The sequence below is a fragment of the Pteropus medius genome, unplaced genomic scaffold, assembly GCF_902729225.1.
Source record: "Pteropus medius unplaced genomic scaffold, Ma_sr-lr_union100, whole genome shotgun sequence".
Lineage (NCBI taxonomy): Eukaryota > Metazoa > Chordata > Mammalia > Chiroptera > Pteropodidae > Pteropus > Pteropus medius.
The window spans coordinates 28,180,768-28,204,146 of NW_024354875.1; the positions used below are offsets into that span (position 1 = coordinate 28,180,768).

A 23,379-nucleotide genomic window follows, 5' to 3' on the forward strand; every position below is an offset into this window, starting at 1 on the left:
GGATCAGGGTATATTGTAGAAAAAAAAAAGAAGTCACATTACAAAAGGAGAATTTAGTAAAGGGGCTTATAAAAGATATAGGCAAGGTTTAAGGAAATCAAGGAATTCTGCTTCTAGGCCTAAAAGGCGGTGGGAAGTAGTGGTCACTATAGTTCCCTAGAGACTAGATATAGGTATAAGAAGGGATTCTCTACAGAATTTGTGGCCATAGGTAAGAAGTGGAAACTTAACCTGGAATGAGAAGGCACTTACTCTGATGCTTTTCATTGGTTGAACCCAACCAGAAATCAGAGGAAAAAAGAACTGATTGAAGCAACCTTGTGAGTGAGCCTCTAAAAGAACAGAGCAAGGAGAAGGATGGAGAGTGGTTTGGACAGGGCAAAGGGAAGATTCATGGTTATAAATATATTAATTTCTGACAAATTTATTTATTCCTAGATCAGTGCTAATAGAACTTTCTGAGATGATGAATATATAACAAGTTTGTGCTGTCTAATATGGTAGACTTTAGACATAGTTATTTACTGAATACTTGAAAATGTGGTTAGTGGAATTTAGAAACTGAAGTTTTAGTTTTATTTGCTTATTAATTTAAATTTAAACAGCCACATGTAGCTAGTGGCTACTGTGTTGGCAATGCAAATTTAGAAAATTGTTTCTTAAATTTTAGTGTACAATAGGATCACCTGAAGGGCTTATTAAAAAAAAAAAAAAAAAAAAACACAGGTGTCTGGGCCCCATCTCCACAGCTTTTAGTTTATGGTTGGGTCAATGAATTTGCACTTCTGAGACGTTCCCAGGTGATCCTATACTGCTAGTCTGAGGAACACATCTTAAGAATCAGTGCCCTAGATCAGGATTTATCCATGTAAAAAATTGATTATAATTTTTGATGGCCTAATTCTGTTTTTATTACTATTTTCTATTCTTTGTGTTAAATAGTAATGTTTTCTTAATAATGATAATCCTAAGTACCCTATGGTGACATTATAATTTTATGTTACTTTTAATATTTAGTATTTAGTACTAATTTTATAATATTTTTAGCAATTTTTAGTATTTGTACTAATACCACATTTATATAGTTGTCCAATTAAACTGATGCTTCCTTTATGTGACATTGGAAGAGGAGATACTCTACATAAGCAAACTTTCTCTTAAACAGTTTTAATACACCTTTAAAAAATACATTATGAGACTTTTAGTTTAGACAAGATGTCATACTACATATTTTCCCTGCTAAATACAACTGGAAATGACACAAAAGACAACCCAAAAGGGACCCTGAAAAGGCAAGGTGGTTTGAGACCCTAGGACTGGAGACAGAGCATAGAGAAGGACATTTTGCATCCCAATATTCAACAGCAGAAGGCCACCCACCTTTGATCTAAAATTAGAAGGCAGCCCAGGTAGGCTTATTCTTCCCCTAGATCTAAAGGGAGTCTCTCTGGTACCATTAGACAAGCCTGCACTACTGACAAAGAGGATTTGTTGAGAGCCCTTTGAAAAATAAGGTTGGCTGGGGAAGAACTCTCCTTCTCTACTGGGCCTGAGCTGTCCCTTTCCTGGTGAAACTTGTGGGTGGAACTGACAAGAGAGACCCAGCTACAGGTGGTCTGATCCAGAAAGACTCTTTGATCCAGAGGCCTGCCTGAGACTGTCCTTCCCTGCCCAGAAATACACAAATGGATGGGTGGAGCCAGCAAGGAGGATACAGCCACAAGTAGCCCAATCACAAAAGTCTCATTGTCTTCAGTGGAGGATTCCTTTCCTTAGCCCCTCCCCAACTCCTACACAGAGAAACCAGGTTATTTGGCCTGTGGAACTTCCTTCAGTCCCTCAGTCAACACCAGCAGGGACCAGTGGGAGTCAGAGCCACACCAGATAAACCAAGAGGACTAAAATAATACCACAAAGCCTCTGAAAATTAAGGTACCATGGTAACCACAGCCCCTCAAAATAAGCCAAGACCTATGTGCTAAACCTAAACAGTATGACTACCTGCTAAAATGAAAGATTTAAATAGGATCCAGTATCTCCTACCATGATAGGCAAATTTTCGAGAGGAAAAAAATATCACCCGGCATACCAAGAACTAAGAAAACCACACTGAAGGAGAAAAGACAATCAGTTGACTCTAATACTGAAATGGATCAGATGTTAGAATTATCTGAGAAGAATTTTAAAGCATCCATTATAATAGTAATTCAACAATAATTACAAATTCTCTTGAAACAAAAATAGAAAATCTCCAAAAGAATAAATTTCATATGAAAAAATATTAAATTGTGAAACGGAGAAATACAATAACAGAAGTGAAAAAGCACAATAGACGGCTCAATAGTAGAGTGAGATAACAGTGGAGAAAATCAGCAAACTTGAGTACAGAGCAATAGAATTAATAGAATTCGCTCACACTGAACAGAAAGAAAAAAATAGACTGGAAAAAAAAAAAAGAAAGAAAAGAGCCTCGGAGACCTGTGGGACAACAAAAGAGTCAGTATTTTTGTCACCACACTCCCAGAAGGAAAATAGAAAAAAGTGGGGCTAAAAAGTTGTCTGAAAAAATATTGGTTAAAAATGTACTAAATTTGGTAAAAGACACAAGCTTATAGTTCTAATAAGTTGAGATAATGTTAAATGGAATAAATACAAAAAAAAAAAATCCATGGCAAAGATAAACTACGATTAAAAATTTTGAAAATTAAACACAAAGAAAAATCTCGAAAGAAGCTAGAAGGATATGACATAGTACCTATGCAGATACCAATGCAAATAATAATGGATTTCCCATTTGAAGTGATGGAAACCAGAAGGAAGTGGAACAGTATTTTCTAAGTGCTAAAAGAAAATAACTGTCAAGCACAAATTCTAGAACCTGTGAATTTATCTTTTAGGAATGAAAAAGAAGTAAAAATATTATCAGAGGAAGAAAAGCTAAAAGAATGTGTTACTAACACATTCTTTAAAAAATTTTAGTAATATATATTTTGTTTAACCCAGTATATCAAAAATTTTATCATTTCAACATGTAATAAATATAAGAATATTAAAAAAAATAAAATCTCACTCTTAAAGATCGGCTAAACAAAATTCTTCATACAGAAAGGAACTGATAAAAGAAGGAATGATGGACCATCAGGAAAGAATAAAGAATAATGAAAAGCAGAAATATGCGTACATAAAAGAAACTCTTTTCTTCATGAGTTTTAAAACCATATTTGATGATTGGAACAAAAATTATATCATCATCTGATTTCCATGACAATGATATTTAAAAATGAAGAAGAAAACAGGTACCTAAATGGGGCTCCCACATTTCACTCAAAGTGATAAAATGTGGATACTAGTAGACTATATAATTCATAGATAGATAGATGATAGATAGATAGATGGATAGATAGATAGATAGATGAGAGAGAGAGAGAAGATAAATAGATAGATATATTAATAAGTCAATAGTAATACCCAGAATAACCACTACCAAAAACATAGAGATACACTCAAAACACTATAGATAAATCAAGATGGAATCTTAAAACATGTTCAAATATTGTGCAAAAAGGCAAGAAAAGAGAAACAGAGAAACAAATAAACAAACAAATAGAAAAGAGACCAGAGGAACAAATAGAAAACAAATAACAAATGGCAACCTAAAGTACTAACATATCAATAAATACCTTAAATATAAATCATCTAAATACACTAATAAAAAGTAGATAAAAAAAATATGACCCAGCTATATACTGCTTACAGGAAACTCACTTCAAATTTAATGACATACATATATTTAAAGTAAAAGGATGAGAAAAAGAAGATTGCCCTCGCCAACATGGGTAAGCATTATCCAATTCACCAAAGGCCAGGATAGAGCAAAAATGTGAAGGAAGGGTGAATTCTCTGTTCTTGAGCTGGGACACTTACCTTCTCCTGCCCTTGGACATTGTTGCTTCTGGTTTCTGGGCCTTCATATTCAGATTCTGGACTTACACCAGTGCCCTCCTCACCTTCTTAGGCCTTGGTCTGGGAGCTACACCATTGGTTCCCTTGATTCTCAGGCCTTCAGACTTGAACTGAATTATACCACTGGTTTTCCTGGTTCTCCAGCTTGCACATGGCATACTGTGGCATATCTCAGCTTCTATAATTGTGTAAGCCTAATATTTTTCATCTATAAAATGAGAATTATCATTGCTTCATGAGTTGTGAATGCTGAGCTCATGCATGATAAATACTTAGCTCAAGGCTGGGCATAACAGTCTGCTCAATAAATGGCAGTTATTTCCAATAACTTTAAAATCATTTTGAAGTATATTATATTTAAAACACCAGAAATAATTTTTTAAAGCAGATATTATTAAATAGTAGCATACCGATAATTTTAATGTAAGCATTATCGTCTATAAAGCAAATTCTAATAATACTGAAATATATCTAGTAAACCTATGATTTCAATAAGAGGAGTGCTTATTACATTTTGTCAGTGTGTAGGGGTATCTGGTAAGCTCACTAACATTAATTTTACCAAATTAAGTGAATCCAAAGGAAGCATAAATTTTTCCAGTTTTGAATTTTGAGCCCTAATGAATAAGCTTTAATGTAAGGCTCATTTTAAAAAGTTCTTATTATTGAAAGTTGTCAACGTGTCTTTCCAAAGCGGGGGGTAGGGAAAAACAACAAAGCTTAGTGTGGTTAACAGGTTATATTTATTATTCTCTACAGTATCTAAAAGGTAGACTACACTGTAAGACTTTGTTAAAAATAATTCCTTACACAATTTTGGCAAACACAGTTACGAGTAAAACATAATTTTTAAACTAAAATCAGTTTGCGGTCTTTACGGAATTTACAGAAGTAAGCTAAGATTCAGTTTAAATTCCAAAGCAATTTTCACATTAAAGCATTTCCAAGATATAGAAAACTAAGAAGCTTAGATAAAGTACCAGCTGTTACCACATCACATGATGGAGAATGGGAGGAGAAGGGAGGGGAAGGAACACTTATAGAAGAAAGAAACAGAATCCTGAATTTACATTTGCTTAGAGGATCTCCCAAAGGCATCTTGGTCAGGCTAAATACATTTTTGAGGAGCAGAAATGGTTGGAATATAATAGTTAAGGCTCGACATCATGCATTCATAACAAAATACAATTACTGATATTTAAGTGGTATTGAATATATACAACATTGAAAACTTGTCACTTAAGTCAACAATACACATATTTTCCTTTTAAATCTTTTAGAACTTTGTAGGCACATTGAAATCAATCTTCATACAAAAAGAATAAATTTCAGATTCTCAAATTACATGAATATGACATTTTTATGAATATGTCAAAAAACAACTTTGTGCCTATCTTTTAAAAATAATTTCAATAGTGAAAATAAAAGTTTTCAAACATAAAACATTTTACAGAATAATTATGTATATAATGAGATAAAAACAAAAAAGCTAGGAAAGATAAAAGTAAGTGAAAACTAACTTGCATATATTAATATTATAAAACCCCACCAACAATGAGCTTACACTTTGATCTCCTAAATCAGAGTCCTCACAGTTTCAGTGGTCATTTTCTTCCTCTACATTATAAAGAATCATAAAGTACAGTGAAAAATACTTCAAAGTGGCCACAGTTTCCCAACTAAGGATCAAGACACTGTGAAAACCCCTACAATGATAGCCCTTGACTCTTCTAATTCATATTATGATATGCATTTGCCAGATCTTATATACTGACATAGATAAATAGTAAAAGCACATCAGTTTTATGATTAAACTTGAGTCTACTAAAATATTCCCTACTATATCATTTTAGTAAATGTATACTTTAAAAATGTAAATGAGAAAAATGAAAAACACCTAGGTCTTAAGTGTTTTCCCTTTATTACTCTTGTTCTACAAAGCGATTCTGTTAAAGAACTGGAGCTAGCTGGAACTAGCCATAGATAAGAAACCAAGAATCCACGAACAATGAAACGTTAATTCCTCATACCAAAAATAAAAGAAAATAAAACAAACTAAACAAAAAACAGAGCTTCAATTAGTCTTTTCAAATGTGGTTTTATTTAGCCCAAGGGTCTCTGTGATTGATCTCAAAGGCACTTTCTAAGAACTGCCCTTCCTCTTCCCCCAATTGGCACCTGACAAGGCAAGTTTATAATTTAATGGCCTGTAGCATGGTACTGTTTTTTAAACACTATCCTACATTAAGAAAGTGGGGACTTGAATCCCATCAAGTTAAAGTACACATAAAATATTACAAAGAAGCCCTTTTGCTGCTAATCTCTATCACTATCCCCCCATTCTCCAGAAGAAGCGCATACCACATAAACTGTATAGAGAAAACAAGCAACAGATTATCAAATGGCAATTTTAACCACTGCAGTAGTTTAAAGGATTGTACTGGTTACACTAAATATATAGGGGTAAAAAATGAATTTGACACAGAGTCTTGTGAAAACAAGCTTAACTTCCATGAGTTGTAAACAAGTATCAAGTGAAATTTCTACTTTCTCTAATTTTTGCTTTTATTTCTAGTTTAAACGTTTAACACTTGGGGGATATGTGAAGAAAGTGAAAAGGTGGTAAGTGGGATTAGATTTAGTTTTGAATAGTTTTTTCTTCAGCTTTATCAAAATAGGCATCTTCTTAGATAGCCTGACCATCCCTGTCATCATCTATCATATGAATATCTGATGTATTTTTGTCATTCTGCCTCAAACGGTAACTTTTATAAGCACGTTGAATGATGGTTGCTGAGACTGCTTCTTGTTTTCGTTTCAGAGTAGTTGTAATTGGCTCATATGTGATCTTAAACGGGTTGGCTAACATAAACCCTGATTCCATCTCCGATAGAACTTTCTCTATCTTTGTATCTTTACCCATAACTCGCTTTGAAAAAGCAAGTAAGATGTCAAAGCAATGAATTCTGTCCCCAACAGCCATGGGAAGATCCATGGCGACAAGCTGGCCTTTGTTTGGTTTTGCCATGAAAAGAGGGGGATCCAGAGCAGCTGCAAAATCTGAAAGCTTACTAGAGTCTATGTACTGGGTTCTATCAGGATCAAACCTCTGCCATATCTGAAAGAATTTCCTAAAATCATCTTCACTCAAAGCCTTGGTTTGTTTTTTAGAAGCAATATTTAAAAGCTCCATAACAACAACAATGTACATGTTTACAATGATCAACCATGATATGAGGATGTAACTGACAAAGTAAATAATCCCAACAAAAGGGTTACCACAATCTCCTCTAACCTGAGTCCCAGGGTTAATTTTATCAGGATCACAATCAGACCATTTACTATTGAAGACTGCATTGAGCATCCCATCCCAACCAGCAAATATTGTAACTTGGAAAAGACAGAGCATACTGCTGCCAAAGGTTTCAAAGTTAGACACATCATTAATTCCAGCTTCTTTTTTAACATAGGCAAAATTGTACATTCCAAAGATGGCATAGACAAACATGACCAGGAAGATCAGAAGGCTGATGTTCAACAATGCCGGAAGGGACAGCATCAAAGGAAGCAGGAGATCATGGAACACCTTTGGTCCTTTCCCGGGACGCAGGATGTGGATGATCCGAGAGAGAAGTATCAGTTGCACAAGGGAAGGAGGCACAAGATAGTAGCCTACCATCGAAGGCAGAAGTAGTCCTTAGTGTGGGGAAAGATAAAGCAAGCAGTAAAATTATTGAAATTTGATTGTATTTAGAGGAATATAAATTATTTTTTATTTTACTTTTTTTCTATATGTTAGGACCATTTTATTAATTCTTCTCATATAATAGTTTGCACATATTGAAAGTTTGAGTTGGCCAAATACAATCTGTGGCAATGCTCAGAGTATCCAGCAAAATTTGAAGAGGATTGTTTGTACTATCATTCTAGGAATATTATGGATCAAGTACTTCTGGAATCACAAATGGCATGAATCCATAACATAGGACAGAAGTCATATTTTTTTTCTGATTGTAGTTGGATCAAGAAAGTTAGTTCCATCCAACCTTTACTGGATAATTAACAAAGGTATCATGCAAACAGGCAAAGATGAATGATATAACTTCTGTTCTCAAATTTACAGAGGTTGATATTTAAACTAATTATAATGCAAGGCAGAAAAGCCTGGTTGATAAATTACAAAAAAATGTCCAGCATTCAGTGACTCACAGATTATAATTTAATTAATTTATTTAATAAGTAGTATTTGGGCCCTTAGGAACTTTAAATGTGAACTGAATAAATGAGTCTTTGCCTAGAGGTTTTTTTTTCAGGAGATGGTGTGTGAATGAGGGAACTATGGAAGTGCAAGATAGCACTATAAAACAATGTGAGATTATAATCACCATAAAAAGCATAAGAAATATTCTCTGGAAGTACTGGAGAGAAGGTGGTTCATTTTGAGTTGAGATGGTCAGGGAGGAGAGAATCACATGAAGCTTCTAAATGACATGATATGTTTGCTGAATCTGGAAAGAGCATGTCTCACATTTCTGTTGAACTTGGTCACTGTCAATGATGGCATTTCTGTGTTCTACTCTCATCTCCACAGTGTTTCAGTGAAACTTCGACTCTGGCTTAATTTTCATTTCTCTTCAATCTTCCAAACTCCTCCATTAAGCAGGAGGTATCCCCATTTACTTATAAACAAATTTTTCTACATCCTCACCACTAAATTTTCTTCATTTCCTTTCTAATTTAAAATCTGAATCTATCATGAGAAAACAATTTCCCTTGCAAAACTCTCAAGTGCAGACAGCTCATTCTTCCCCATTACATATTTCTCAGAGCACAAAGATGGAATAAGCAAGCATCTATTTTTCTTTCCAAAGTGATTTCTAGACACCTTTTCATCCCATGATATTTATAAAGAAAAAAAAAAAAGAAATTTCAGATACTTTGAAGATCATGCCATTTAACTACACCATCTCCTAATTTATTGGCTCTATGATTTTATTCTTCCTCATTCCGTCTTTAGTACTTGACTCATGTTGCTCTTTCCTCCCAGCACCTAAAATCAACAACCCATTCAAAGGCCAGTCTCTCAGTCTTTGGCTTTCTTAACTTTAATCATCTCTATTATTTTACTTTAGTCATACACATCTTTGGCCATATTCTGGACCCAGGCAGGGTATCTGACTTTCGGAGATCTCAAATTCAGCTTTCTCTCTAACTGCAATTTCCTCTTTCCAGATCTCTGATTCAGTAACTCCCACTTCAGTCTCATAGGGCTCATTAATTCCATATTCCTCTTTTATCTTCCTATCACCCCACTCTTGTCTTTATGTACTTTTCTATCGAGCTTCTTGAACTTGTCTATCTGTAGTTAGTTACACTGCTTCCACTGCCAACTGAATGAATGAATTTTCTGGAAGCAAAGCTGGACAGACAGTTTATCTACATTTTTTACTACATAGAATAGTATTTGACAATAAACACTTAAATATTGTCCTTATTCTCATGGATCTTACATCTATAATGTATCTTATGGGAAGCAGACAATAAAAAAAAAAAACTTTTCTCTGCCTAAAAACACTTTTATCCTAGATTATTTGACTACCTCCTTATCCAATAGGTATCTATATAGATTTTTGCTTCTTCCACAAAGTTTTTCTCTGACCTTTACTCACTGATTAGGTGCTTCTCACTTTGTTGCATCTCCATAGCACCCTGTGCTTCTTCCTTTATCACACCCTTCATAGCACAACATTAAAATGCATCGTTAATTACATGTATCCCTTAATAGATTATAAGCCATGTGTATGCAGGAATTATGCCTATCTTATTTACTACTGAATTCTTTGCATGTAGCATACCTAATATCTATTCACAAAGAGGGTATTCAAATGTATCGGTTAAAGAAAACACTGACATCGGTTAAAGAAAACACTGACATCGGTTAAAGAAAACACTGACACTAGTAAAACTAGTGACCAATTCATTACAGCCTTAAACTCTAGTGTTGCGAAAGTTAGAAACGGTTTTAGAGATTAGAGGAAAAGGAAAATAGTGAGCTTGAAAGGTTATATCATTCTAAGATATAAAGATCCTTCTACTGTCATCCTTAAAAAAAAATGTGTAAGTGATAATACTGAAGGGATAATTAAGTATTTATCTGGTGGTCTGTGAAGTAAAGTCTATGTATTAATTCAAAAAGTATTTTTGAATATCTTTTATGGGTCAGGTATATGTAAATGAATGAATGCAAAAATGTAAAGCATTTCTGTTGGCAATAGCAAAGGTCCCTACCTGTTTTGCTTACTAAGAGGCTATATCTCAGGAGACATTTTAATAAGAGTCTGTTTGAATCAATTTTACTACAAATGAAAATCTGACTAAATTAAATCTTACCCGTGATGGAGAAAATGACTACCATAAAATCAAAAATGTTCCATCCGATGGTGAAGTAGTTACAATTGAAAGAGATGAGTTTCAGGAGACATTCTCCAGTGTACAGCATAACAAAAACTGAGTTAATCCAGTAGAGAGCAGCATCCATTTTGGGACTCTGTTCATCACTTTGTATCATAATGGCTATTGCTTGGAAACAGATAAGAGCCATAATGATAATATTAAAAATCTGATTTGTTACTAAGTCAAAGATGAATCCTTGGAACTTGTTCTGTGAGTAAAAAAAAAAAAGAGAAAAGAGCAATAATCAAATAATAGGATACACACACATCACACACACACACACACACACGGTCATGGATTTACAACTTTCTTCTCAGCATAAATAAAATAATAAGTGTTTTTGCCAAACTATAATTATAGCTTATAGTCAAAACAGACAAAAAGACCATCAAAAGCTTTGTCAGGAGACATATTTTAAAACTTTTTGTCAAAAGCAATTTTTGTTAAGAATTTTAAAAACACATGTATGTTTTTTAAAGATAAATATATATGAAACTTTTTTAGAAGCGTCAAAAAAAATCTAGATGCTTTCTTACTCCTGGGCGAGGTACTGGTTTTTGAGAGTCCTCATACATCAGCTTCTTCAGTGCACGGTACTGTTTCTTCTGTTTTACTGTTATGAAGATATTTGAGCCTCCCTGGTAAAGAAATAAAAAAAAATATATCAAAATCACATTTAATCTGGTGCGCAACAACAACAACAACAACAACAACAACAACAACAAGCAACCAACAACAACAAACAACAACAACCATTTCTTTACAACAACCGTACAACAACAACAACAACAACAACAACAACAACAACAACAACAACAACCAACAACAACAACAACAACAATATACTCTCTCTCTCTCTCTCTCTCTCTCTCTATCTCTCTTTCATTCCTTCCTTCATTTCATTTATTTCCCTATTTCCTATTTCCTTCAGCCATTTCATTTCATTCATTTTATTTCCTTCATTTCCTTCCTTCCTTCCTTCCTTCCTTTTTTTAGGCAAGACAACCCTTGGTTGACCTCACAGATTACAAGGACCTTGTCATCTTATAATCCCTTACTTTTTTTATTTTTTACACCTACAGCACCTGGTCTTCCTAGGTGGCCTCCCACCTAAGTACTAACCAGGCCCTGCTTAGCTTCCAAGATCAGACGGGATCGGGCTGTTCAGGGTGGCATGACCGTAGACAAAAATCACATTTAATCTAAATTTCATCTTATATTAATATGTATTTTGTAAAGCTTGGCAATGATTGATTTAATGATTAAAAAAAAAGGCTTAATTGCAATGAACTAAATCATGTTTAAACATGTCTTCTTGCATAAAAATTCATATAAAACATATATATATATGTACACATATATACATATGTGTACATATATATATATATATACAATATTCTGGTAATGAGTGATATTGAGTTACCCTTTGGTGCACTTTCTTGAGGGTTGTCGACCCTATTTTAACTTTTCAGTCTACTGAGGTCTGCCTCTTATTAAAGACAATGGAAAAACAGCAGGGGATATCTGAAAAGGTTTCCTAAGAAAGGCCGAACTCAAAAGCTAAAGGTAAAGTTGGTTTATACCTTTTAATAAGCATGAGATAATAGAACTGGTCATATATGTATTGTTAAATGTTCACGTATTAATTTTTCAAATACTATCGGAAGATATTTTTTTACTATTATTCCAAAAGCACCTTGTGCTTATTCCTTCTAGGCCTTCTAGAGCTTATTCATCTTGGTATTTCTAGTTTTCATTTCAGTATCTTACACACAGTATATAAAGTAAATAAGAGGAGAACATTTACTGTGTTAATCTGGGAATTAGGAATTGTTACTGCCCTAAATCAGGACTTGATCACTTAAAATTGTCAGGGGTCACCAACTGGAAGCCCAGAAGCCAATCCTAGGATATTATCCCATTAGGCTGAAGTTCCTAGGAAACTGAAGCATCCAATCAAATGTATATTTGATCATTAGGAATGATGACTTTCTACTTCAAGCATAAAAAGCTACTCCAACTGACAGAATGCCTATGCTGCTTATGACTTTCAAGGCTTTGAATATTTCGGAGACTAAAACAGTATGGCTTATTTTTCTTAAACTTTACATATTTGTGCAGATGAAAAACAATATCATTATTTTTCAGCATGTCATTATTTACAAACATATATCTAGAAATACTTATAATTTTTAACTTTTAAACTTGTCTGTATACATTTGAATATAGAAAACAATGTACAGATGAACATTTTACCAATATTCATCAATATGCAGGAACACCAATCATTTTTTAAGTAGGTACCAAATAAAAATGACATTAAGCTGAATCTAAAACCATTATTTAAAGCAGGACATTTTAATAAATATTTTTTTTATTTTTTCAGGTATTGATGAACAGAGAATATTTATACTTACCTTTATTTTAAGCTTTTGGAAATTAGCAATAATAACACCAGTCAGCATCGTCAGAGGAAGAAATAATCCAAAGATAATAAAGCCAATAAAATAACAATACATGTAGATGTTGTCTTCAAAATTAGGCTGCATATTCACCTAAAAGTTAAGAAGTAAGGAAAATAAGTCAAAGCACAGAGGATTTTTAGGGCAGTGAAAATACTCTGTGTAATGTTATGACGATAGGTATATGACATCACACATTTGTCCAAACTCATAGAATGTATTACACTGAGCGAACTCTAAGATAAACTATGAACTTTGAATGATTATGATGTGTCAGTGTAGATTCATTTTTGGAAAAAAAATGCACAATTCTGGTGAGTGATGTTAATAAGGGGGAGGCTATGCACATGTGGGCAAGGAGGGGTATGTGGGAAATATGTGTACCTCTCTCTCAATTGTGTTGTCAACCTAAAACTACTCCCTGAAATAAAGTCTTTAAAAATGAAAACAAATAAAAAAGTGAAAAAAATTTAAAAAATAATGATACTGGCTTTTATAAAAATTTATGACAATAAAATCCAACAATGTTACTTGAGGCAAAGTTTCTTTTTTTGCTCTTCGGTAAAGGGATATCATTGCTTTGTTCGTTGGATTTTAAAGCTGATTGTATTGGTTTAATCATTGTTACAAAGTCTGATCATTCTTTAATGGGCCTATTGGGCCTCAACCTTTGTCTGTAATCCTGGAAGGATTTCATTGTCCCTAAAATACTCAATCTGAAGTGTATTTAATTTCTGTCAAGCATAAGCATTTGCTTTTACACTGTTAATTATTCAATTATTGCTAGTACCCTGTCCTTGAATTACAAAAATGACTTCACTTGAACTTTAACAATGGCTCTAAGATTATATTGTACTTACGCCAATAGAATCAACAGCTGAATTCATAATAGTGATCCATCCATTAAATGTTGCCTGTAAAAATAGCATGTATTTAATTATTATGGAAATCTTATGCTTCATGGCAAATAAAAAGTAAAACAATCATTATTAATACAGTAAAACATTTGATTAGTAAGACTGACCACACTTCAGTATATTGTGTAAATAAGATCTTTATAATTTTCATTATTACATTTATGTTGTCTAACACCTATTTAAAACTACTTAGCTTAATTATACTTAATAATATAAAATATTTTAAGATAGTATAAAACAGAAAGAGAGAGAGGCAGATAGATAAATAGTAAATAAATACATGCTGCCTAAGAGTCCTAGTTACTTGTAACTGCTATAAATGTGCTCTTCTATGGGGAAGCTAAAGCAGGAATGGTTTACTTCCTCAAATTTGTTAGATATTTGACAACTGAGTAGCCATTCCTCAAAGCGCTAAGTAGAAAAGAAAACATTAGCAACCTGAGTTGGCCAAAAATTATGACCACATTAGCTGATCAGTGATGGAAATAGATCTGACCAGTACGTGCCATTTCCTCCGACTTCTCCAAAAAGAGCAGAAACCGTATTTCACTTTTGTCTCTCCAAAGGAACATACGTCCCATAACATGTATCTACTAACTAATAATTGCTAAAATAATTTATAACCAACTCTATTAATCAACCACATTTTATCCTTTACATTCACACACAATATGGATAAACATATAATAGATTTTTAAAAATCAAAAGCATACTTACTACTTGAAGCAGTGAAAGAAAACCGTTTCCAACATTATCAAAGTTTAGTTTTGCATTCTCCCATGGCATAGATTCATTAAAGACAAGACTTTCACATTGACTCTTATTCCTGACTTCATAAATAGGAAACCTTCCTCCACTTGTTGGGTCAATGCATTCATAGAACGTGCCAGCAAATAAGTGTACTCCCACAATGCTAAAAGCCAGCCAGATCACAAGGCAGACCAGAAACACATTCAAAGTGGGGAAAGTTGTTTTTATCAAAGCTCTCACAACCACCTGGCATGTAAGAAACAAATATGTAAATTTTAAGTAAGAAATGTGAAACTATTTTGATTAAATTAAGATTACTAATTAATGTAATATTACATTGAAAATTTTTTTTAAAAGGCCATCTCTAAAGATTTAATAGGCCATATGCTAGTATTTGAATAACCTAAATAATAAATTTTGATTTAAAAATATACATTAAAACTCCAGACATTCTCAAAATGTTTGCACTAAAAAAATCATCAAAAGACAACAGAGCTAATTAGTATAAATACTAGAATAAAGAAATATTTCACTGATTTAACACATTTATTAATTTCCTATATAGTGCAAGAAATGGGCAAGATAACTGAATATGTTTATATATATGAGATTACCCAGAAAGCATATAAAATGAAAGCAAAATAGGCTCAGACCTCAGTGTTGGGGAGTCTGACCCTGAGGAGGAAATAGCCCACAAAGGCATTAAAGTAAAGAAGTGGCAAGGGAAATAAAAGAAGACAAAGAGATTATAAATCAGTGAAGTCAAAGCAAGAGACTGTTTCAAGAAACACTGAATGGGCACCCAGTGCTTACAAAATCACAAACCTCCTCCCTGAGCCACACTATCTCACTCGTGAACCACTCCAGAGTAGGAAGTTTTGGAAATGAATTCACCACCCAAACTTGAATAACAGCAATGGCCTCTAATCAATTCCCCCATTTTCTCAACACGCTTTACTCTCTAATATAAAAATCAGAATTTTATTCTTATCATTCCACTAATGTTGTTATGGCAAATGTAAAGTAGTTGCTATATCCAATAGAATATTCTCAATCTTTGCCATTTGTTTATCTTTCACGTAGCATTTACAGAACTTTTGACTCCCTTCCTCCAACCTCACTTCTTTCTTTCTGAGGCATCATTGTTCTCTTTCCTACCATTTTAACCTATCCTTCTCTCAGTCATTACTGGATACATGTATCCTTTGCTTATATTTTCTTGCTTATATTCCTTAGTTTTCTGGCCTTGAATTAATATTTTGACTTTTCTGTTTTCATCAACATTTTAGTTCCAAAACTAAGTCACAGATCTTTTGTTGACACTTTAGATATTTTGAGGGGTCCATTGATGATGCCTCTATCAAAAAACCGTTATGCCTATTATAAAATATACATATTTAAGAATAAAAGCCATGGATATGGTTGATGCAAATATCTGAGTAGTAAGCACACCTAAGACCTGAAGCTTTTTAAATACATAAAATATTAATTTTGTAGTCATGTTGTTTCCTTATATACTCAGTGGTATAGCAACATTCACCTACAAAACTCCAGAGGTTGAGATGAAGCTTAAGATCTGGACCTGACCTTGACCTACCTGTCCTTTGATTATCAATGGCTACTGTCTCATTGCCATTCTAAATAAAGTATGACATCAAATGGTATAGTGCTTAAATTCTGACAAACAGAGGCAGCTTCTCTGACAAATATCTTCCTAATTTTCTCTAAATTGGGGGCAGACAATTTGCTGATTTGGGCATTTTTCTCCCTGTTCCCCCCTATACCGTGTATCTAAATTTACTAGGGAAAAAATTCTGGTCCTATCCCATAATGTGTTCTACAAGAAGAACTTATTTTAGTTATATTCATTATCATGTATGTGTGCACATATGTGTTTCCCAGCTTTATTGAAGTATAATTGACAAATAAAAAGTGTATATATTTAAGGTGTATAAAATAATGATTTAATATATGTATATATTATAAAATGATTACCACAATCAAGTTAATTAACATATATATCACCTCATATGGTTCCTTTTAAATTTTTTGGTGGTAAAAACAGTTAAGGTCTACTCTCTGAGAAAATTTCAAGTATACACTTCAGTATTATTAACTGTTCATAGTCATCGTGCTACCATACTGTACATTAGATCCCCAGAACTTATTCATCTTATAAATGAAAGTTTATACCCTTTGACCAACATCTCCCCATCTGTATCTCTCCCCATGTTTTGAGTTAACAGGTCATGTGTAGTTTATAGTCCTAGAATGTTCTATGAAATTTTCCTTTCGCAAATCTGTATTTATGCTGGAAATTCATCTGTTTTGTTATTTTAACCTCAATTTTACAGCCTTTTTCAACCACTTTCTCCTTTCTAGTTTATTTTCCTCTCATTTTGGTTTAAAAGTAAACCAATGGGGATAGTACCACCTTGTGGGCCCTCATGATGTTGTTAATAAAATGTTTCATAAGTTATAATATAAATTACAATTAATATTTTATTTATTTGTTTTCTAGGTGTATGTAATTGGAACTTTGCTATATTTGCTACAGTAAAAATATTTCTCCCCCAATATCACAAATCAAATACATTTGAGGAATAAGTTAATTAGTTTTAAATCCTTTCATAATAAGTCAACCACAGATTCATATGAATTATTAAAAGATTATTAATAATCATGTTCTTGCACATGTATTAAAATATAATTAATGTACTTGATACAGTTACATATGTATATATATATATGCACATATATGATATAAAAATAATACTATTAAAACTTATGCAATATATTTTTGGTAAAATTCATATTTTAAATTACTTATTATTCTGTTTGGATTTATGACAGTTGCTCATGTTCTGAGATAAAAACAAGTATCCAATTTTTCACCAAGTGAAAAGAGTTTAAATGTTATGATGTCTTAATAAATGGCAGTTTAAATATAACATATAATGTACAAACTATAAAAATAATACAGTATAAACATAAATAATTTTCTTATTTGATCCTACTTATATTGAAAATGTGACATGTAGTATTAATTGAACAGGCTGGCTTATGTTAAATGATATATGTAAATGAAAAATGTAAGAAAACAAATGTATAGTTATAAAACAAAAGGTAAAATTAGACTTTTTCTGCTATTTCTGTACATAATTGATCTGTGTTTATCTACATAATGATACTATTTATGGTGGTCATGAATTCTTTTATTTTGTATTGGTTGAGCCACATGAGATTTCCATTACGGGACCAAAAGATTGAACATTGGCTATTTTATGTGGTTTAACCTATTAGTTTATCTCACATAGTTCAGAGTTTTTGACATAGGAATGAGGGAGAGAAAACTGGTAAGAATTCACAATCTGTGAAGTATGACTTTAAAAAAGTGAATTTATTTTAAAATGCAAACTTTTATTCAGTAAATAACTACTTATTGTGTATTATTATAATTTTAAACAGTTAGATAGCCAAAGTTTTATTTTTTGTCAGTTATATTTTTAATATTGAGATAATTCATTAATATTCATATATATCCTGTGGGTTAGACAGAGAGTACTTTTGAAAATATATTTTCTCTCAACTATTAGGGGTTTTTTTTGCTTATCTTTATTAGTTTTCATATCTTATGAGCAATAAAGACCTAAAATCTTAATAAGCAGAGCTAATATATCTTTCTTCTATATTATTGAGTAGTAGAATATAAGGTTTTTGTATTAACATTGTTAAAGATACAAATGAGATTACAAAACTTTTAATTTGTGGAAATTTAGTTATTCTAAATAAAAACTTTTAGATTAATTTAAAAACTTTTCTCTTACCTTCATTCTTTCAAATTGAGATAGAACTCTGAGGGCCCGAAGAAATTTAATGGAAATAAGTGGTTTTAGTTCTTCCCGAGATTTGCCCATTAAACTAAGACAAAACACCTAGATATATATATAAAAAAAAAAATTAATAGGATTTAATCTTAACTTTAACCAAAACAATCTGTAAAACAAACTTTGCATTTATTACAAAAACTACCAAGTGAAAGACTACCAAAAATATGCAAAAGATTTAATATATATTTTAATATTTATTAACAATGATTTACAGAAAGTTATAAGAGAATCATTCTGTGTTAAAATAACTTTAAAAGGATAAAAAATATTTTTGGTAATGTCCTAAAAAAAATTTTATATTCTATAATCTTCATAATTAAGGATTAATATTACATCCATTCTTAGTTTGAAATTAGATTAAAATAAAAATTAGATTAAATATTGTCTAAGTATAGATTACAAAAAAAAGTATAGAGAGATACTAAGGTGATTCTGTAAAGTAAAGATATATGAACAAAAATGATTCAAGGTTTATAAATGTTAATGAAGATTGAGCAAGGCGGTAGAGTTTTGATTAATTTTTATTGTACCTTCATCTTTTCTGTATTTACAAGGCAACATAAATGAAAACTTTGTTCTTTTTTACTCTACACTAAAGAGATGGTCTTGAAGTGGGTTTTGAAGTAAGGATATCATATGTTAAGCATGGAGGGATGTGGACACATAAGAACAATGACCAAGAAACAGGAAGGTAGGTTGCAGGTTTGTTTGGAGTAGAAGTTTAATTTGCAAGAATTAATTTAGAAGATATAGGTCCCATATTTTAAGTCATTATTTATAGACTGAGATGCTTCAATCATTGCTTATAAAATAAGGAGCCGTTTTTTCATTCAGCATAATTATTGAGTGCCTACTATGTGATATGAATTATTTCAGGAACAGGGGATAAGGAGAGAATCAAGTTGAGAAAAACATTCTTCCCTAATGGGGCTTATTTTTCAGTGGGAGAAGACAAACAATAAGCAAAATCAATGAATAAATTATATAATATTAGTAGGTGCTATGAAGATGAAGAAAGCAGAGAAAGGAAAAAGGGCATATTGGAGTAGTGCAGTTTTTAATAGGGAAGTATGGAAAGACCTAACTTCGAAAGTTTTATTTAAGCAGACAGAAAGAGGTGAGTCAGCAAATCTCCAGGTAGATGGATGAATATGTACAAAGGCACTGAGATGGAAGTAATCTTGGCATTATAAAGCTTCAAGAAGGCCAGTGCTGGTGGTGCAGTACATAGACCAGGATGGAGGAAAGAGAGAGTAATAGGAGATAGATTGGATCATATAGAGACTTGTAGGCTTTTGACTGCAGACTAGCTTTTACTCTGAATGAGATGGGGTGCTTATTGAAGATTTTCAAGAAAAGAAGTGATTTGAGCTGACTTCCATTTCGTAATAGTAAAATATACGTGGTTGCTATGTCAAGAATAGAATGAAAGTGTGTGGTAGTGGAAGCAAGGATATCAATTTGGAAAGTACTGCAGTGATCCCAATGAGAATTTTTGGTAGCTGGGATTAGTGTGGTATTGGTGAAAGTAATGAGAAGTAGTCTGATTTTGAATATATAACTTAAAAGTTGAGCAAACAGGATTTAAATATTTTAGGAAGCTGATATATTCAAGATATTGTGCAACAAACCTATTTTGCTAGTAGTGGGTGCATAGGTGGACAATTAGAATAATCCAGGAATGAAGTACTAAACTTTTAAAATTTTAGAATGAAAAGAAAAAAATATTAAATATTACAAATGAAGAAATATGAGATGTTGGTAACTAAAAAAATGTATAGAGAGAGAAAAAAGGAAGATATAGGTAAATGGAAGAGTAAGAGTAAGAGTAAAGAAGAGAGAGCAAATCAAACAGCTTTTACATTGTTTCTTTAAAATACGTACAATAACAACCATGAAGTCTAGCCTGTACCAGCCATTAGTGAAATAGGCTTTAAAACCATATGCCATCCACTTTAGAAGCATTTCCAGAATGAAGATGTAAGTGAAGATCATGTCAGCATATTCTAATAAGATTTTAATAGTCTTTCTTTGATCGATATATATATCTTCAAAAGCCTGTGGGTAAAATTTAAGGATTAGTGTACATGTAATTTCTAAAAAAGTCTTTTGGCATAGAGGGAAATGGAATTGGCCATCTCTAATAAGCAGATGGTAAGCAAAGTCATAGGTCATAGTCTCAAGGGCTGATTCACTTTGCTTGAATTTATTCACATAATCCATAAGTACCATTTTCTGATCCTATACCTGTAGTAGACATCATTAATTGATTCCAGAACCACTTCTTATAGAGACTGGACTTGGTCTCATAATTGTTCTAAATAGTGATCCAAAAAGCCTCTCTCAAATCAGTTAAAGAAACAACATAAGAGACAGAACCTTTGGTCATATCCGACAGGGCTCTTATCTCTTATCTCACATAGTCAGCTCACAAATATATGTCACTTGCTAATAATGAAGCAGAGATTTAAAAAAAATGTTTTTACCAATCCATACTGCTATTATAAGAAAACATCACAAAGCTTGTTCCATTGCTGAAATAATCAGGTAAACTAGTGGAAAAACATGAATATGAATAAAACTGTTAGTTTCTCCAAAGCTTCTCAGTTTTGGTAGGTGTAAATTTCACTGTGGAGGATGCAAAGTCTGATAATACCGTTCAAAGCAATTTCATAGTGCTTTTATTTTAGCACTGAAAAAAGACAAAAAAGTACCAATAATCTCAGGTACATGTGTACCGAAGTACATTCAAGGTCAAAAAGTAAACAAAGACTAAAATAATCATACGTAAAAAATGGAGTGATTTGTATAAATCTACTGTTAAATAAAAGTAAACATAAAATAGCAATAGAGTTACTGACTTAATTGAACCAATTATGGAGTAAAAGTGTCTGTAAAAACAAATTATAAATATCATCTAGAGTTATTATAGAAAAAATTATTTTATTACATGTATTTATTTATTGAATAGGTATATAATATAAAATAATATAAAAATATGCCAGAAGTCTCCATTTTAATTTTTTTTAAAATAATAAGCAAAATCAATTTATGGCAGTTGAATTGCACATACTGGCTACCCACATAGAGTGGGAGGGAAGTATAATTGGTCCAACTATGGTTCTGAATTCCTGGTAATGTTCTATTTCTCAAGCTAAGTAACAATTACACAGGTGCATTCACTCTTTGAAAAACCTTTATATTATATGCTTATAATTTGTATGGTGTTCAGAATGTGTAATAAATGTGAATATAAAGTTTACTTAAAAATATATACAGTACAAAGTCTGGTTCCTAACCACAACTCCATTTTCTCTGTTCCGTGCATCTCATAATTAACTATTTCTTTATCCTACTCTGACCTTCTTCAATCAAAGTCAAGCAAATAATATATATTTTTCTTCCTTTCCTACATAAAATGTAGCATGTCATACACTTTATTCTAGATCTTTCTTTTTTCTTATTACCATATTTTGCAATATCAGCATTCATACATCTATGTTTTTTAAATAACTGCACAGTATCCTATTGGATGATTGTACTATAGTATAAATAGTCACGTATTATGGACTATTTTTGCTTTTCAATCTTTTGCTAATACAAAAAGTCTCTAGTTGTAAATGCATTTAATACATTTTCAGATATTTGTAGGATAATTTCCAAAAATTAAGATTGTTGAGTCAATGGGTAACTATATTTATAGATCAAAGGTCCTTAAAACTATAGGCAACACTTATCTTTCCTTACTGAATAGGTATCAAAGTACTGGCACAATGTAATAGTTTTGCATATGCACATTATAAAATTTTGGTTCTTATATGAAACTTTATTAAATAAAAATAATTAGGTATCTATTAACATTCCTTTCCACCACTGTCATTTATATATTTTGAAATTGTATTAATTTACTATCGAATGAGGCATACATAGATCTAAAGAAACTGTAATGTATGTCTTCCAAAACTAAAATCATAAAATATAAACTTTGGTGCTATAATAAGTATTCTAGGGAAAAATAATTTGTCATGGTGACTTTATAAGTTAACAGATACATTTTTCCCATAAAAGTCACATACTTTCACTTACCAGAGCACTTGTGCTGAGCAGAGTGACAAGGCCAATGAAAAGCTTAAAAAAACTGTTTTCAACTATCTTGCAGCAGGTTTTCCTTATGTTTCGCCACATTTTTCCTCTCTTAGATTCTCTACTGATTTGACCTGGTGAAGATCTTCGTCTATAACCTGCCAAGAATGAAACAGATAAGAAAATTTTTGAAAACTTGTGAAACAGTAAACATCTCAAACTTTCTATTGTATGCTTTAGCAATTATTTATTTACAGAGTCTAACACAGGTGATCTCTAACTTGCAAACATTTGATTTTTACTCCTGCTGTACTGATCACTGCTTCACTGAGGAAAAAGAACAAAGAACAACTTAACTTGTGAGTTTGGTAATAGTAGGAGGAAAGAAATTGTGAAAGGCAGAAATGACTTAGCACATCCCCTAATCCTGTGGGGCAGAGTCTGAGAATAAAATTTATCCCCCATACCTATAAAAAAAAAATACACACATATGTAACATCTGAATATTGCATTTGGTAATATGCCTAAAAATTCGTCCTCTGAAGATTTTCATGGCATAACAAGCATTCACATTTAAATACACAAATATTTATAAAATGCTAAGAGGTATAATATCAGTAAGTCAGTTAAATTAACTTCAGTTCCTGTGTGGCATGGGAATGGGAATTTTGATAGAGACCATCTAAGGAGCTAACCTGGATTATGGAGTATGTTGTGGGTAAGGTACCTGTGCATGATTTTGAACTCTACCTTCTGGTTAAGAAAGTTAGCATAAGGAAAACCTAAGGAGAAAGGAGTGATTAGCAGGTAAGAAAATAAAGAAATGAAGTGGGTGGAGTTTAAAGTCAACTCTTTTTATTT

The 23,379-nt window shown here is 32.3% G+C and overlaps 1 protein-coding gene and 1 pseudogene across 2 annotated transcripts in view; both read right to left on the reverse strand.

Annotated features, from left to right (window-relative positions):
- Positions 1–4,687: 4,687 nt before the first annotated feature.
- SCN7A (sodium voltage-gated channel alpha subunit 7) overlaps positions 4,688–23,379 on the reverse strand; it is a 70,811-nt gene continuing 52,119 nt past the window's right edge. For both annotated transcript variants that reach the window (XM_039855263.1, XM_039855264.1), the window contains exons 17-25: positions 22,522–22,676; positions 20,320–20,493; positions 18,373–18,480; positions 14,513–14,791; positions 13,739–13,792; positions 12,834–12,971; positions 10,953–11,054; positions 10,354–10,624; positions 4,688–7,659 (exon numbers count right to left, since the gene is read on the reverse strand). In XM_039855263.1, the coding sequence (XP_039711197.1) occupies positions 6,650–7,659; positions 10,354–10,624; positions 10,953–11,054; positions 12,834–12,971; positions 13,739–13,792; positions 14,513–14,791; positions 18,373–18,480; positions 20,320–20,493; positions 22,522–22,676 (2,291 nt within the window). In that variant the 3' untranslated portion in view covers positions 4,688–6,649. The remainder of the gene's footprint in view (positions 7,660–10,353; positions 10,625–10,952; positions 11,055–12,833; positions 12,972–13,738; positions 13,793–14,512; positions 14,792–18,372; positions 18,481–20,319; positions 20,494–22,521; positions 22,677–23,379) is intronic.
- Positions 11,490–11,602, reverse strand: LOC120597475 (uncharacterized; annotated as a pseudogene).